The 17,867-nt window shown below is 43.5% G+C and overlaps 1 protein-coding gene across 1 annotated transcript; it reads right to left on the bottom strand.

Annotated features, from left to right (window-relative positions):
• Window positions 1–318: 318 nt before the first annotated feature.
• On the bottom strand, window positions 319–17,483 carry itcha (itchy E3 ubiquitin protein ligase a). Its single transcript, XM_079748069.1, has 24 exons — window positions 17,372–17,483; window positions 16,363–16,428; window positions 16,061–16,202; window positions 15,002–15,126; window positions 13,679–13,810; window positions 13,501–13,549; window positions 13,231–13,409; window positions 12,738–13,002; window positions 12,448–12,543; window positions 11,711–11,885; window positions 11,045–11,114; window positions 10,575–10,659; window positions 9,308–9,436; window positions 9,055–9,127; window positions 8,758–8,829; window positions 8,555–8,643; window positions 7,496–7,655; window positions 5,744–5,877; window positions 4,222–4,362; window positions 3,428–3,548; window positions 2,882–2,986; window positions 2,568–2,664; window positions 2,392–2,464; window positions 319–2,025 (listed from the first exon to the last, which is right to left on the bottom strand). Exons 2-24 carry the CDS (start codon window positions 16,385–16,387, stop codon window positions 1,926–1,928), a joined length of 2,637 nt encoding a protein of 878 aa, XP_079604195.1. The 5' UTR covers window positions 16,388–16,428; window positions 17,372–17,483; the 3' UTR covers window positions 319–1,925.
• Window positions 17,484–17,867: the final 384 nt, after the last annotated feature.

The raw sequence follows: 17,867 nt of genomic DNA on the forward strand, positions 1-17,867 counted from the left end.
CACAGGATAATTATGTTACCACCATTAACAACACATTTTGCTCATCCACATTAATACATCATTTGATACTTGGCCAATGTCAACATTGTTAAAATCACCATTGCATTAGATTTTAAGCTACATTTTCGTAGTGTCATTGTTTGTATAATGTGATCGACACTTTGCATAGATACACAGCAATAGCATTATTACTATGTATTACTGAAAAAATATCTTACGGACAGTTGACGCGTTGTAGGTATGTTTCTGCTTAAACAAGGGCTTAGACATATATCTTATTAAAAAAATAAAGCAAAAATCAAAAACAAGAGTCTGTCATAAGAAAATACCATTTATTTTACTCCTCCCATAAACAAACAGAATACACTTAATCAATCCAATTACTTCTTAAAAGGTGGTTGCACTGTTGGTTACTAGTCATTACTGACAATTCCTAAATGGTAAGATAGAGATTTACTTTGGGGTCACAACGTGAAACGCAAGTCACTACATTCCATGATACTCAATGCCCTATAAAACTAGGGCCACTCACATTAGTGCAATCAAATGTTAATTTGTAAGCCTACAAAAAGCTTTATCAGTCCCTGGGCTAAGGCTGAAGATCATTATCATCTACTGTGTATTTGTTTTCTCAATTGAATTAATAAAACATATTTACATAAAACCAAGTTCTTAAACCCATAGAGTAGTCATTTGACTCTGATGCCTGTGATAATACTTATTTCTATAGAAGACATCAGCTGCTAGCCTTCAGTGGGAGGAAGTAGTGTCATCAACTCGCTTCTATCTCTTCTTCATACATTATCCCATAATCCCACTTCATCAGCAGCAAAGCTGATTCTCATGCTAGCAAAAGCTTTTCCAGGGTTTTGCTCCCCCAACGTCGGTAGAGGAGGGCCTATCCAGTGTCACGCAGGTGGATCTAGCAGTTAACTGCAGAGCCCGGCTTTAAAAACAAGAGGGGGAGGAGGGAATAACTCACAGCAAAATGCATAACTGTGCTGAATACCAATGAACTAAAATCGCTACTCTATTACATCGCATTGGCTCTGATGGCTAAGCAGATTTTCTTTCTAGAAAAACTATTGCACTTAAAAAAAATACTGCTTCTTAACAGCAGTCGCAGTCATCTCAATCCTTACAGAACCATTACGTTATCAACAAACTAAAAGTCAGTAAAAGTGAGTCCTAGCGATGCAACTCTACTACCCGATACCCCAATTAGTCACTCCAATTAGCTTCTGAATTCATTAGGCGATCTTTAGGCCAGAAAGGTTAATCAAAATAAGTTAGATACAAAATATTTAGAATATGTGATCCTCTATGTTTTTTTAAATGTTAAAATTTTATTTACACTGTCTGCTAACTGTGTACTCACTACGGCGACATTGTACAAACAAAAATTTAGAATAAAAATATATCACAGCAAATACACAATATTAGGTTCTTCCTTTAGTTGTTTCTAGTAGTAGTGCATAGGCCAGCCATGTGGCTCTTCTCTTAAGTCGTTAAAGTACTGCTGCATGAATGGGAAAGAACATTGAGCACTTGCTCGTGTACACAATAAACAATGGTGAGCATGCCGCGATTGGTAAACGGTTGGGCTGGCAGCCATCTCCTCTTATGCATGCTCAAAAAGTTGGGTAAGGCAAGCTGCATCTGTGTGAAGTGGCAGGGGTGAAGGGTCAAGTGGGAAGGACTCTCAAATAGAGTTATCAGTGAGGAAAGGAGTGCAACCGTGGTGAATATGTCATCACCAAAATATACTGTAGGAGGGAATGTGTTTTCTTATGTCCATAAGCTATAGAAGAGTGGCAACTTCATACTGCAACTCCAGTCCTTTTAACATTGCTGCTACCTGAAACGAAAAAGAAAGCAAGAAAGCCTGGAACTTGAATCAGATTTTCGTCCTCCACCTCCTACTCCTACTCCTGGCCGAAGCCTTCGGTCTCCTCGATGGCAAACATCAGCTTCTCTTTCATCTGCTCATAGCTTTTGTAGGGGGGGAGATCCAGACGATTAAAGCTGTCGCCCAAAAGGAGAAAATAATACATTAATAACTGGATCAAATGGGATCTATGAAGAATTTCAGCTCATTAACGATATCTCATGTACAATGGTTTCGGTGAAGGTTTACATGACCCACCCTACTTTAGACATTTATTTGATTCATGTCCATAAGATCCAGCTAAGGAACCGGGTACAATATCAATAAGCTCTTAAGCCTAAGGTTATACAGCTAGCTACACATACCAAAACCAGGTCTTGTACAACAAAAACTGCTGGTTGAATAAGCCATGACTAAGAGGGGCTGGTCAGCAGCACTTAATCCCCGATCAGCCCGGAAAGTCCTGCCAAAGCATTGAGGAATGTTCACACTTGCGGCCTTACCATGTGTGGCTTCTTGGAAGCCAGTTTTCCTTGCCGACCTTCTCGATGCAGAACTTCTGTGGACCGTTGCTCCCTGGGTAAAACATCACAATGGAGTCATCAGAATGCATAAAATGAACAAGACTGCTGCTTCTGGTTGACAAATGTGGTGTGTTATAGCTGTCTGTGGAGCATACCCATGAGGTCGGCAAAGCCTCCCACAGGCAGCCTACAGGTGCCCGTAACAAACTGCAGCAGTCGCATTCTCTTCTCGTTGTCCATCTCCTTCACAAACTGCCAATCAGTCAGTGGACACCCGTTAGTTTTTTTGCAACCTAAACATATTTTCTTAATTTGTTTCTTACATTTAATGTATACATCTTTCTAGAAAAAAAAAATCCCTTCAAAAAGTAATATATACACAGCAGGTTTTGAATTTTGAGCCTGAGAACCGTGACATAATTTAACCCCAGTACACTGGGTTATGCATGTTTGTATATGTTGTTCATACCTGCCAGAACCAGAGGATCTGCTTGCTGGTGCGTGCATAATGTCTGTATATGGCATTCCTCTGCCAGTCCGACAGATCTATCTCCTGCATGCCACACAGCATCACCTGCATGGACAAACAGACCAACACCGGTTGAACCTCCAGCTTCTAAATGTAAAAGTACTACCTGGTATTTGGAATGTTCACCTATGAATTAACAACATATGGATCCAGGTTACACATTATGTTGCATTGTTTCAAACTCTTTGTTTTCAGTCGGATGCTAAGGAACCTGACATAGAGCTCGGCTATTTCCTCTCGAGGATTAAGCGGTTTGACAAGCACATAAAAAAACACCCCCGCAAACCGCCAACCCCTTCATCATTGAACCTGAAGTGGGTTGGGCCTCCAATACCAGCTTAATTGCCTCAGTGAATCAGAAATAGGATTCACGCATGTGTTACGCAAGTTACGCAACATATTACGGCATTAATAATTAAGAACATGCATTAACATGTTTCACACACTTTAGACAAACGTCCCTGAATATCTAATCAAACAGCATACCTCAAGCTCCTTGGCATCAAAGTACTGGAGGTACTGCTGAGGAAGGACTTCGTTGAAGCCCTCGAAGAAAGCCTGGCTCTGTTCCTCCACTCCTCTGGACAGCCTCCACTCGGCCACTAGCCTGGATAGAACACGGACCCAGCCAGCGTTACAGCAAATGTATCCTCGGAGAGCCAGTCCTCGGGACACATCCTTTCGCACATTTAGAGCTAGAAGCTGATAGATGGTAGCTACGGCCAAGGCTGCTTTAGTCTTTCTGTTACAGCGGAAAAATAGATGGACAGTGTGCATTTGTAACATCGCAACAGCTAGACCAGGCGAGACGGTCATACCTGCCGCTCTTATTTGGTCGGTCCATGATGGACTAATGAAAAGTTGACAGGTTACAGTAACGGCTCACCCAGCGGCGCATTTATTGAGCGTCCCGCCAGAATTTACCTTCGGCTGGGAAACTCTGCCATGATAAGTTAGCTTCGTCGGAGCGACGAAAACGGTCGAGCTTCTCAGCACTTTCCCTCACAAATCATGACCTCCTACTCATTACACAGATTGTTCTCTGACGTCCTCAAATTGCGTGTTGTCGAATGCGTGAACGCGCCCTGGGGAGCACTTATCATGTCACGCTGACGCAACAGTGACGACGACACCCCCGACGCAATGATTCAACTACAGTAGAGCCACAGGCCACCAGAACAACATAGGAGACTAGAATCCAGTGAGTCAGCTGATCAGGCGCTGTCGCCAGACAACGGGAGACGAGTGGAGGGCAGAGGTTCAGCGGAAGGAAAGGTCACCTGATGTACTCCTCCTTGTTCTCCTCGGTGACCTGGATGTTGCCTCCATCGGGCTTCAGGTCGTGGGTGGTGACCTCGCCAAGGATCTCCTTGTCCACGGAGAAGAACATCTCCAGGGCGCACTCCTCGATGTCGTTGTCCCTGGAGAGAGATGCGGGCGGAGACACGCGTCACTCTTGTGTGGTCCGCGCTGATTTGAGGGTGTGTGGGCGCGGGTGTGGGTATCAATAATTTAGGAAGTCAATCCATGGCCATACAGTATTGACTTCTGGGAGTGTGTGTGGAGGATGGCTGGTTTAAGAAGCCTCACTTTGCCGAGTTAAATTGGCACGTTGAGTAATCAGTGTGCACAGGTTAAACCAGCCCTCCCCACACACATACACAAACAGGGAGAGTACTCCTGGAGGGCAACGTGGAACACCAGGCCATGTATCACCATCAACAAAAATCTACAATAAACCGGTCTTCAACACCACCACCCTGCTGCCATTGTCTGGAGGAGCCCAAAACAAGTCACCTAGGTGGAGTGAAGCAGTCAGCCACCTGGGTGGAGTGAAGCAGTCACCTAGGTGGAGTGAAGCAGTCAGCCACCTGGGTGGAGTGAAGCAGTCACCTAGGTGGAGTGAAGCAGTCAGCCACCTGGGTGGAGTGAAGCAGTCACCTAGGTGGAGTGAAGCAGTCAGCCACCTGGGTGGAGTGAAGCAGTCACCTAGGTGGAGTGAAGCAGTCAGCCACCTGGGTGGAGTGAAGCAGTCAGTCACCTAGGTGGAGTGAAGCAGTCAGCCACCTGGGTGGAGTGAAGCAGTCACCTAGGTGGAGTGAAGCAGTCAGTCACCTGGGTGGAGTGAAGCAGTCAGTCACCTAGGTGGAGTGAAGCAGTCAGCCACCTGGGTGGAGTGAAGCAGTCAGCCACCTGGGTGGAGTGAAGCAGTCAGTCACCTAGGTGGAGTGAAGCAGTCACCTAGTTGGAGTGAAGCAGTCAGTCACCTGGGTGGAGTGTAAAAGTCAGTCACCTAGGTGGAGTGAAGCAGTCAGTCACCTGGGTGGAGTGAAGCAGTCAGCCAGCTAGGTGGAGTGTAGCAGTCAGCCAGCTAGGTGGAGTGAAGCAGTCAGTCATCTGGGTGGAGTGAAGCAGTCAGCCAGCTAGGTGGAGTGTAGCATATGTTTTGCACCATATTTCTATTTTTTACAGCACATCAATATTTGAAAGTGTACCTAGTCACCTACCACAAAACATGGCTGCGCCATATTTTATATTTAAATCAATAACTAAATAATATTAGAAAAAATAATGAGCATGGGTGGACAGTTTTATGCTTCAGTTCAATTGTGTTTTTTCTGCCCTTTACAAGGTGCAAAAGCAGCTTGCGGTTTAAAGAGGTAAAAATGTTCACCTTTACAAATAGTACATTTACTTTCTGAACCTTTCCTCTGAAGTTGTACAGCTGATTATGTAGCTCCTCTCTCAACAAGCGGCTTCAAAATGACTGTTGCGATATACGCTAGATCCTAGGTGACATACTTGATCCAGATGAGGGAGTTATAGAACTCGGGGTCTATTGACTCCAGGTCCTTGAGTGCCAGCGGTTTGTTCAGAATGCGCTTGTAGAAGGGCAGGGAGAATCCAGTGTCGATAAACTTGCCGTGGAACAGAGCCTAAAGGGAACAAACAAAGGAAGACATGTCAGGTTTGCACGGTTGGCCAGATATGCAAATGTGCCATGTAACCCAGCGACCATCTCACTGCTCATCTGCTTGGATGATACACTGGCAGCCATAGTATCACAATGACATAACTAGGCCCTCGGTTGCCTCAGGATGTCTTATGATTCAGTGCTTTGGCAGAGTTGCTTGTACAAATATTACAGAAGTTGCCACTTATTACCATCTCGTGCCAACTACTCAGCGGATTCTGTCGTGTCTCACTCAGTGCGTTTACGAGTCATAATCGGGTAAATAAACGAATGAGAACTCAACAAGACTTTTGAAATGCATGTCAACACCTTTAACTGATCTACTTCGCAAGAACTCGGTACATGAACGGACAAGCGAAATCGGATGAGAACACCTAGATAAGTCGTTAATAACTCATTCATAACTCTTCGGCTTTCTACCTGCATGTATACCAGCATCGTACCACATATCCGAGTTTGCGTTCTGTGCATGCCCGGGATCACGCGGCCGGGGACGTGAGCCGGAGGTAGAAGGAGACGGGAGTCATGTTACTGTCGCCATAGACATTTGAATAATTCTTATATCTTCAGAAATATTTAATTATTTCTTTATATTTATGGTTGTCGCCGTTGGAAAACGAGAAACAGCGATTTATTTAAAAAGGTGGCACAGAAGATGGAGGAAGCCGGTGGCGTACCAAAGTAGTTAGCCCCATAAGAAGTGTATCAACATCAACATGCGTTCAGTACACACTACGCTTCCATTTCACCCAAAGCTGAATTTAAAGTGTACATGTTTTCCTAAACGTTGGTCATCAACAAGGTTGTAAAGTAGTAACTTCGGGCACATCTGTCAAAATAAACGTTTTTTTCTTCTGACGTATACAATCTTTATTCATTCGTTCATTCGTTTCGCCGCGACCGAAACGACGGGGATATTCTCTGATATTATGAATCTTAAAGACTGTGTCGGGTTCTCAGACTCTCTGGTTCTTCCACAACAAGTAAAGACTCGTAGTGGGGGATATCTCGGCCATGGTGGAGAAGGAATTGGGGGAAAGGAACTTTGGCTTTGACTCTCTGAAGTCCAGGTTAAAACGCGACATATGAGAGAAAGGGATAGTTGCCGCATGTGGGACAGCTGTCATTTCAGTTCGGCTCCGTGTCATTTCTCCGGCGCTCCATTTGTTCCGACCCGCGGTGGTATGCGGACTCCTCCGGCTGGACTCCTCCCGCTGCTCCGCCGCCGGAGAAGTCGGCATACGAAAAATGGAGCGTCGGAGAAATGACATGGACCCGAAGTGAACTGACAGCTGTCTACTGAAAACATCTTTCTCAAATGCCGCGGCCGCCTGAGTTTGTTGTTGCTGGTGACGTGAAGAGGTCAGCCGGTGGCTCTACTACCACTAGTTGAAAATGGTACAGCGCTACCTATTGACAATTGCAGTTGTCCAATTGAGGAGCAGAGTCGAACTATGGGTTTTATCTGATTAAGCTGTGTATGTAAACGTACTCACTCATTTACATTTATTTACAATGTCCCAGTGCAGTAAACAAACGAATCAAACATGACTGGATATGTTGTGGAATGGAATATGTACCATGGCGATGAAGCGCCCGATGAACTTGAAGTACTTGAGGTGGTCGGGGTTGATGTAGGAGGCGGGGTTGATCTGCAGACAGTAGTTGTCCTTGCCGGCGTACTCAAACAGACAGTACATGGGATTCAGCACTTCATGGGAGAGCAGGAAGAACCATTCCCTGTAAAGCAGCGGCAGACAGTTTGGTTAAGAGAGTGTGTGAGTGTGAATGTGTGTGCGTGCATTGAAAGAGGCACTGTGGTCAGATGGCATGACTGAAGTTATGTTACTAATATCTTCTGTTACTACCATCTCCTCTCGCCCTTCTACTATGTAAAAAAGAATTGACCCACGCTATCCCTTCCAATGAGTTACCTTCCTTGGTCTCTTACCACCAGCCAACAACCTGCCCTCGACCCTACCCCCTCTCACCTTCTTCTGTCTATTGTGCCCGACCTCCTTTCCTAACCCATCTCATGAACATCTCTTTGACCTCTGGTAGTTTACCAAACACCTTGAAACAGCGAGAGTGCACCCACTATGAGCCCATCAGATGTGAAGAAATACCGACTTGTCTCTCGTATAGTACAGTCGTCCCCAACCCTCTGCACACCACAACCTGATCAACCTTCTGGACCCTCAAATTACTTTAGAAGATTGGTTATTTGATCTGCATGACTCTTGCACTTCCAGGGTTGAATCCCAAATGTTTGAATGCCCTTATTGTACGTCACTTTGGACAAAAGCGTCAGTGTGGAGTGCATGGATGATGACTGGTTTAAGCAGCCTCCCCTGGCCCGAGTCAGGCTGATTGGACTCTGGGACTGCGTGAGGCTGAACATGGCAGTGTGGATCCTCTCATTCATGAACCATTGATCTTCAAACTCTACAATAAAACGGTTTCCAACATCACCAGCATGTGTCCTTGTTCTGGAGGAGCCATGTATAAGCCATGTAGCGGGAACTTTGCTACACAACACCCAATGTGGGACCTCTCCAGACAAGAGAAAGGGCACAGGGCTGTCTGAGGAGGCACTGAGCCTTATTAGCTAAATAAAGAATGTGTAGCACTGCACTAACCTGGCCACCCCCCCATAGTCCAGGCCCTCTTCTCCAGGGAAAATTATCCACAATCTTCGTCTCAGATCTTGTGGGTGGAATCCCATGATCTTAACAAACAGATAAATATATAGGACAGTCAAATTTTTGGGAATAAAACATGCGCAGACATCACCTCAAGAATGTGTATAGATATAAAAAGGTGCCAAGTAATGGGAACTGACTTGTAGGAACGAATCCTCGAACAGAGTTTTCCGGGTGACTGTTATTTTGATGTGCTGAGGCATCGACAGTTGCTGTGAACAAAAACAAAAGACATGGCAAAAACATGAAACAAATATATCAGAGTCATGCTTTGGCTATTTTTCACAATTTCACATTAATAACAAATCTTAGTACATTTAAATGTTCTTAACACTGAAATCTAAAATCGTTCCATCCATTTTCCATACAAAATATAACGTATATTTATTTCCCTTAATAGCAATGATGTCGGGCAAATTAATGGTGGGGTGACATACCTGACACCAGAAGCGGAAGTACTGAACTTTGGCTTTAAAGTCCCTGACATAGGTAATCTGAGGCCCATTCTCACTGTGGGAAAACAAAAGAAAACATGGTTGCATAACACACACTTAGACACTTAGGTAAGAGTTTATCTAGTAAGAGAATGTGTGAAAGGAGCGGATACTTGGATGTTTCTCCTGTTACTGTTAAACATTGCTTATTGATGCAAGTTGAGAAGAGCACTGGCCGGTTTCACCGGAGCCTTACAGCGAAGATTTGCCCGTGCGGGGGTCGATGTAGGTGGTGGTCCTACGGTTGTGGTCCACAAAGTAGGGAATACCGTCCACGGTGAACCTCATCTCCCAGCCCTCTGGCAGGGGCTTGTCATTCAGTCGTCTGGACAAAACATACACAAAGGGAGTTATGAACACTTGAGCTCACACCAACACACATACCTCTTGACATGCACGGGCATATGGCCCTAATGTTTTGGGCTCCGTGATTACTGGTATTTTCAAAGTTAGGTAATGCTGGTAATGTAATAACAAAAATATAAAAAGGTGGCGGTTAAAATAATTGCCTTTCGGCGTGACTGTGGAGTATTGATTTATAACTCGTAAAAGCATCCAAAAGACTAATAGCTTTAGCAAACTATGCAAACCAAAGTACAAACCAAATAATTATTTTAAAGGCTTGATCTAGGTCTAGAGAAGCCCCCCAGAGTGCACCGATCTCAGCAAATAATTACAGAACAACTAGGTTACTCAATACCAGTCATGTCAAGAATTTGAGTTTGAAGTTTAAATTTCTCACAATAACAAGTGTGAACATCAACCACATACACACACAGAGACTGCACCAAGTCTGAATAGGAACAAGTATGAAATCAAAGCCCCTGCACACATGCAGTGCTGTGTGTATTGGAGCCGGTATTGAAAAAAACATATCTGGCAAGGTTCCTACAAAACCATGTGTGACCAATGCTGTAACATTAATGGCACAAGCACGAATAATAACTTAGGACGTGCTAATGGATGAAACTCTGTTGTGGAACTGTATGAGCCAATAACAAGGTTCTCAAAGAGGTGACAAATTTATTCTGTGCCGGCTTTGCATCATAAACAACGGTTTTATCATAAATCCATGGTTGACACATGCAGGAGGGAAATATATAAATCACAGTAAAACTAAAGATTTTCTTACAGCAGACCAGGGAATTCTGTGGATCAGCAAGTGACAAAGGTTTAATCGAAGGATTGTCAAAATCTTCAAACTGGACATATATTGTTCTCAAACTGTTTTTCAGAAACAGTTATTCTGACGTAAAAAAAAACTAAATTTCCAGGAAATTACAAAAGGGACGATAATGGCATTGGCAGTGTAATGAGAATGGTAGCATTCTGCTGAAAAGGGGGAAAGGATTTTCTTGTGTGAACGCAAAAACTGCTCTATTTAATGGAAAACTTGACCAGGCAGTTGTACGGCATTCATGTGTGTATCGGGGCTCAAGACAGACAACGACACAGAATCTCACCCTTGGGTCCTGGGGTCCTCCCATTGAGTTGTGCGATTTGTATGATGAACATAATACACTCTGCCATTAGTGTCCGTTCTCTTTTCTGATTGGACAAAAAGAAAGAAAGGTAAAACAATACTCCTATTTAATAAGCAAACTTCTATAGTGAGCCTGTTGGCAGTCAATGCACTATAAACTAAACTCAAATATCGGGACGTCATTAATAAACTTATTTGCTGTATTTATGTATGTATTCATAACTGCTTGTTATAAATACATACAGTGCTATTGTGTACATTAAGTGCTATTTTAAAGGTTGCCAGTCTTTCAGAATGCTAAAAATATCTGATCATATGGCTGCAAACAATAAAAAACAACTAAGACACTATTTCTGTGTAATATCTCAGGACTGAAGTATACTGCTAAATATAGCCACAGTCTTAATGAATTCAAAAGTAATAATTCATTTGATCTTCAGTAATGCTTACCCCAGCCATGTGGAAGAGGGCCAAGCGGGTCAAACTCTTTGTTGGCTGCGGGAGCAAGCTGATCTTGGAGCTAAGACGGAGGCCAAACAAGAGTTATTGCAAACCACATGGCATTTGGAGAATTATCTTTACAAATACCTCAGAAGGTCATGTTCGAACCAAGTGTTATTGGATGTTATGATAGCTGTGGAAACGCAGTGTCAGGGAACGGCGCATCACGGGATGACGATGTAGCATAACATACACCTGGGATCATACAAGCAGGCCGTAAACATGTCACACAGTAGGATGATGAGGAAGGTTAAGGCCATGTACACCCCTTGTCTCTCAGAAAACCGTTTCTATAGCATTAGAGATTTCTTTGTACTTGTATTTCATCTAATATGGGCAGAATATTTTGCAATCAACCAGTATTTTGTAATTGAAATAAAGATGACTGATCAAACTGATCTTGATGACAGTAAAAACCTCTCTTGTCAATGGTTAATCTCCATGAAACAACACATTCATATCATCCTAATTCACAGAACATGTGCAGCCACATTTTCAGAGTATCGCTAACCCTCTTCTATGTGGGGACGGGTCATGCCCCAGTTCTCGATGAGCGCTACATCCCTGGAGCACCCCGGTGGCCTGGCTGCTGAGTGTCCCTGACGTGCCCCTCACCCCATAGATGAACCTCTGGTTGAACTGCTGCATAGCGCCCTGCAGCTGGCTGCGCTGATGCTGCCACTCCTCAAAGTTTCGCACCGACTCCTGGGTGGGGCGCTGCCACGTGGTGGTGCGCGTCATGTGGTCCACGTAGTACACTCTACCCATGGGGTCCACCCGGCGCTCCCACCTGCACACACACACACACACACACACACACACACACACACACACACACACACACACACACACACACACACACACACACACACACACACACACACACACACACACACACACACACACACAATCATGAGTGAACACGATAGACGTTATACTCCTCCATTAGGATCCCAAGGAGATACCGCCAAAGAGAACAATGATAACTAATCTAAAACCATGAATTTAGTAGTAGTGATTGCTGAAGAAGCAACTGAAGAAGCAACATTTGACAGAAAAAAATCTTTTGAGCATGATTTGAGCTTCAATAACATTATAGGGAGCTCTGGAGGGACAGAGGCTGTTGCTCAACAGACCCTAATCCACGATATGACAAACTAGTTGCAAGTTAGTGAGTTAGAACGAGATAACCTTTGAACTGGAAAATGTCTCTACAGACTTCTAGGCCTTTGGCATTTTATAACACCCAGTTATCTTTTTGCAGTGCAAACAAAGTCCAATGTGCCTAATGCACAACATCAACCACCCTTAACATGCTAGTGTGTCAGGCTGCTGAGGAACAGGTTCTGTACCCTGGGGACAGAGCTTCAGGCCGCTCCCAAGACGTCCTCTTCTCGATGTGATCAACAAAGTACATTCGGCCGTTTTGGTCTACCCGCTGCTCCCACCTGCACACAAACACACACCCACAGGACAGAAACACTCATTAACAACCAACCTACCAACCAACATTGGTTCTACTGGTTGGCAAACCTTTGGTGTTTGCAAAAGCAATGACATCTTCAGTCTAGCCCTCACAGCCCTCCTTTAGGTTCTAAAACAGAAACCCAAATGCCAACGTCATCCCCTTGCCCCCCTTTACCCTGGAGGTAGGGGCCCGTTGTTAACGGGTGTGACTCTTGGGACGACGGCGCCGGAGCCTGCCGCAGGTGGGGCAGGAGGCGGTGGTTCAGGACCACTGGAGGTCACTGAGGGCTCTCCTCCTTCCCCCACCCCTGCTGCTGCTGCTGCTGCACCACCGGGGCTGTTCTGTGGGTTGGAAGCCCCACTCATAGCACCCAGCGTGGCGCCATTTGTTACGGCAGCGACCTCGTTCACATCACAGGTGGATGAGCTGTTGGAGGAGGCTGGGCGGTGGATCAGAGGGGGAGATCAAGGGCAGAGTAGAGAAGAGTTCATTTGCAAAGCTCGATGGAGGATTACCTCGTCAGGGACAGTAGTGGCGGCGGTACGTAACGATTACATATTACAAGGACAATGCATCTGAAAACAAATAACAGACTAAAAACTGAAAACAATGCATCTGAAAAGTTGCCTAATTTCCTAGTTATTCTTATCGCTGCTGGCTCTCCTACCTGGTGAGGCGGTTGGTCTGCGGGGGGTGGGTGGTGGGGGCCGGGCAGGTCTCGGAGGACGTAAGGCCCCCGAGCCCCCTGGAGAGGGAGCAGGAGAACCCGTTTGGTTGACGCCGTTGCCGTTTGGTACGATGACCCACTCATCCGATTCACTGGACGGAGACGCATCTCGGCTCGACCTGCAAAGGGAATGGTCAAACGCTCTCTTACAGCACTCAAACGTGTGGCATGCGATTATACGGTAAGTATATAGTACGGAAGAGTATGAACCTGTTTCCGGTTTCTCTGTTCGGCCTTGCCTTCCCATTGGAGGCAGCTTCTAGAGAATGGTAGAGAAAAGCATTGTTAAAAAAAAAAAAAACATAATACAACGACATATTTCAGAATGCTACATGTAATACTAACAATCCTGCTAAAGTGTCAAGGTGTGTGTTTTTAAAATCTCCACCGTGTTCTCTCTCAGCAGAGGTAAAGGTCTCTGCGTCGACCTGCAGGCCATCCAACAAGACAGACAGGTCACCAACCACATCCTGGCGATCCCTGTCCGAGGCAAGCTGCAGATTCTGCAACACCTCACATACTGATGGGACACACACACACACACACACACACACACACACACAGTTGGAGAACATGGATCGCATTCCTATGTCATGAGATCAGCACATGTTTTCCCAGGAAGTCTTATGAAGAGTCTTTGTAATAGTAGATTTGTCTTTAAGAAATCCTATAGTTGGTTATGAGATACATGAAGCCGTTTCTGTAGTGGAAACTGATGCAACGCTGAATAAGATTATGCTAGAGCTACATCGACATAGATACTTGAATATTGCTAGAAGTATGCATGAGCAATATAAAAAATGTTAGCTACATTTATCTTCTACAAACACATATACACATGCATTAGTATGGGTTAGTCATTTTGAAATCACCCAAAAACCAACATTCTATTCTAAAAAGCCAATTAAACTGAATTAGCGGATGCATCAGATTATGGGGCAGCCTACATCTAAACACACCCAGAAACAAAATTAAGAACAGACCATATTTCAATGAATTGCAGGTTTTGCATAAATATTCATGGGATTTGTAGGTGTGGGAAACAGCTGCTAGTCATTCAGTTCCAAATGTCAGACTTTCAACAGCCTTTCCTCCAACCCGATGGAAAATCTAATTCTGCTTATAAAATATAACTGAAAGCTTATAAATGAAAGCTTTAAAAAATCCTGAATCAACATGAGTCGGAAGGCATTTGAAGAACATATTTTGTGTGGTACTTCGGCATAAAACCAGAGTTCAATGCAGGACACAGCTTTTCCAAATTTTGAAGGGTTTTGCTGCGATGGGTAGGGTAGAGCTTCAGCCTTAAAATTTGAATCCGTCAGAAAACCAAAGCCAGCCTCAATCACATGCTATGAGATACTGTTGACAATAGAGCAATGTAATTGGACATATACAAAATACTACTACAGTTTAACGCCAGTGCATGCATGTGTCCCAACTACGTAATACAGCTGCATACCAGAAGTAAGCACAAATACATTTGAGCGCAAATATATGAATGTTACCTACATTGATTATTATTATTTTTGCATATATCGTGCAATTAAGGAAATTAAATTATAGGTAACCCAATTTGGACCTAAGAGGGCAAATTGTTCATGTTTTGGTTACTTCCTTCCAACCCGTGGTAACACCAGATTGCAAAAACCTTAGAACAACATATTAAAACAGCAGATTATGAATAGACCGGAGCACAAAATAACCTTACATTTCAGGTCGTTAGCCTTGAGAGCTTTGCTTATCTCCAGAGTTGCTATTCCCAACAACATGTCGGCCTTGAGAGTCTGATGACTCCAAACTCGGAAGATCAACTTGCTGAATGGGGTAACGATGCTGAGGAATGAAACGAAAACATTGAAATGTGTGTCAGTTCAGCCCATCAGCTTTAAATTCACTGCATACTTCTATACTATGACACAAAATAGGTATATGAAAAACAACAACTCAACAGATGCCAATTCAATAGAAGGACTCAGAAGGACTCAATAGAAGGCTTGGGTAGTGGTGTTGCTGCACTGTCTCCACAGACACAACGCAGCGATATGATCATGAGCAATTAACTTCTAACTTGAGAGAAAGTGAAATCCGCGAGCTGCTGATAATGTGAGAGAAGGCGATGCAGTCGTATTGAACAAAGACGTCGAAAGATGGTGCGATCTACGAGAGAGACGCAGAGGAAATGTCCTTACGAGGCTTTTGTCGGGGTAAAAAACAAGTGGTCAGCAAAAAAAAGAATATGTTGCCGTTTTTGCACTTGTAAATAGTTAGTCGCGTTTGTAGCCTACACTCAGACATGAACTTATTCTTGTATGCGGGTGTCTTCATTCATAAAAAAATAAAAACATTCGGGAGTGTGCAAATTATTCTAAAGAGGTCTAGACTCCGTGTGCAGCCCCGTCTTCTCCAGTGAACAAAGAAAGCCCTCGCCGTGTCGAACGGGGTATTTTTGATCAAAAACACAACACTATCGCACCAACGTCCATCGCTAGCCGGCATGTTTATTGTTTAATGGGAAAGAAGGGTCGCATGGACTATACGTCATCCAGCTCAGGTTGCGTGTCGGCTTATTACCATCTGTACCGTGGCCTGAGCACACCTCTCCCAAGTGTGCTCAGGCCACGGAATTGAAGTTGACTTGAGTACGGTTGGCTTGCTCACACTAGCCAAACGATCTAGAATATGCATCCTTAATATCTTGTAATAAGTAGAGGAAATTTGACCATAACATGGGTGATAAGGTGCCGTCTATGTACTGGAGCATACTTACACTGTGAGTGCTTGCTTCCATTTTGGACTGTGTGTGTTGTTACACTTCTCGGTCTTCTTCGACTGTCCGTCCACAGCAACTTCAACGTATGGGCTTGGGCCAAACCAGTTCTTTTTGTTTTCCTTCAGCTTGGCTGACAGCACTTAATTAGTAAAAGAGTAAACATTAAGTTACTATAGTACAATATGTAAAAAAACATGGTTATTTTGACTCAAACAATAGTGTACAATATGTTTGCTTATGAACTATATCTAACATCATTGCAACCAACTGTAACTAGATTAACTGAATTGCTAACTCACCTGTAACTTGTAACTGAGCCTTCATGGTCGTGCCATTACACTGCAGCCATCATACACAGAAAGGACCTGTAACAAACACGATGAGTGACATCACACGTAAACATCTTGACATCCTGTACAGGTAACCCACTTAAGGGATTAAGCACCAAGTAAATGGAGCTAAGCAGTCAAGTGTTTTCATATAGCTCTATCATGATTCTCAAAGCACATTACAGGCCAACATTCAATTGACAATTTGAAAGATCCACCTGGCATTTAACCTGCAAAAATTACTAGTATGAAGTAAAAAGGGGGCTTGATTGGAACATAACATTAATAACTACTACTTTCAACATAATGTGATAAGCTTAGGAATCAAATCAAATGAAAACGTATTTAGACTGGATCACACGGCCCTCTAAAGGACAAGTGGACGTCTAAAATTGAGCGTCAAGCAAATGTTGCTATAGATTCGTTATTATAGATGATATATGAACCATATATTTGAATAGATAAGTAACGAGAATAATAAGGACAATAGAGCATATCACCCAGTACATTCCTAAAGGAGACACAGTTTTCAATCCAGTCAGATTCAATCCAGTCGGCATTGTGTAAAATAAGTCCCCCACTGACTTCAAATCATTTTATACCCACGATGAATGGAAAATGATGTTCTGCTCATTGACATTATATGAACTATGACAACAACCGAGGTCGCGTAATCGTGGACGATTATGATAAGAAGCTAAAGTTGACAATCTTTCGTTTTTAATTTAGAGTTATTTCTCACAAGTAGTGGGACAAACTACACAACTTAATATTTAGACCGGTACTGCAAACTTAGTAAACCACCGAATCCAAATGAAGGATTCAGCTAGCTTACCATTTAAGCTAACTGCATTACTTTAAAGCTAACGCCAAACCGAGGCTTCAACCTAGTCGTCCTTTCAAATCTTTAGAATTGACACATCGCCAAATTATTAGTTACTTGAAACACAAACGATTCTGCGTATACATGGGGACTGACCGTTATAATGAAGTCCTCCAGTTCCACCAACACGCCGACCAACACTTATTTTCGCTACACACAAAAATTGTTGACAGGTTGCTGCCAGCAGCTTGTCAGCCCGCTAGCTTCCGGTACCACGACGCATCTGCTCTTCAAAATTAAAGTATTCAGCGTAAAATGGTTACACAATTATTGATGATATAACGTTTTGGAGTAACGTGTATTAAATTATAGTCAATATTTTGCTATCTAAAAATAGTGGAATGTCAACCAGTTGCACGGTAGGCAGGCTGAGAGTAAAAATATGAATCTATCTGCTCTGAATAACGTTGGTATATACATTTGATAAAGAAATCACAAAGAAAACTAAATAGGCAATATTGTGTATTTCCAGTTATGCAGGGCATGTTATGATAATGTTACCATCTGTAACGTTGCATATGAGGTGAAAAAAGGCACAACATTAACATATAATACTCAATGTGTCACTCTGGAGGGAATTCTATTTTTTTAT

This window comes from Pollachius pollachius (genome assembly GCF_949987615.1).
Source record: "Pollachius pollachius genome assembly, chromosome: 12".
Taxonomy (NCBI): domain Eukaryota; kingdom Metazoa; phylum Chordata; class Actinopteri; order Gadiformes; family Gadidae; genus Pollachius; species Pollachius pollachius.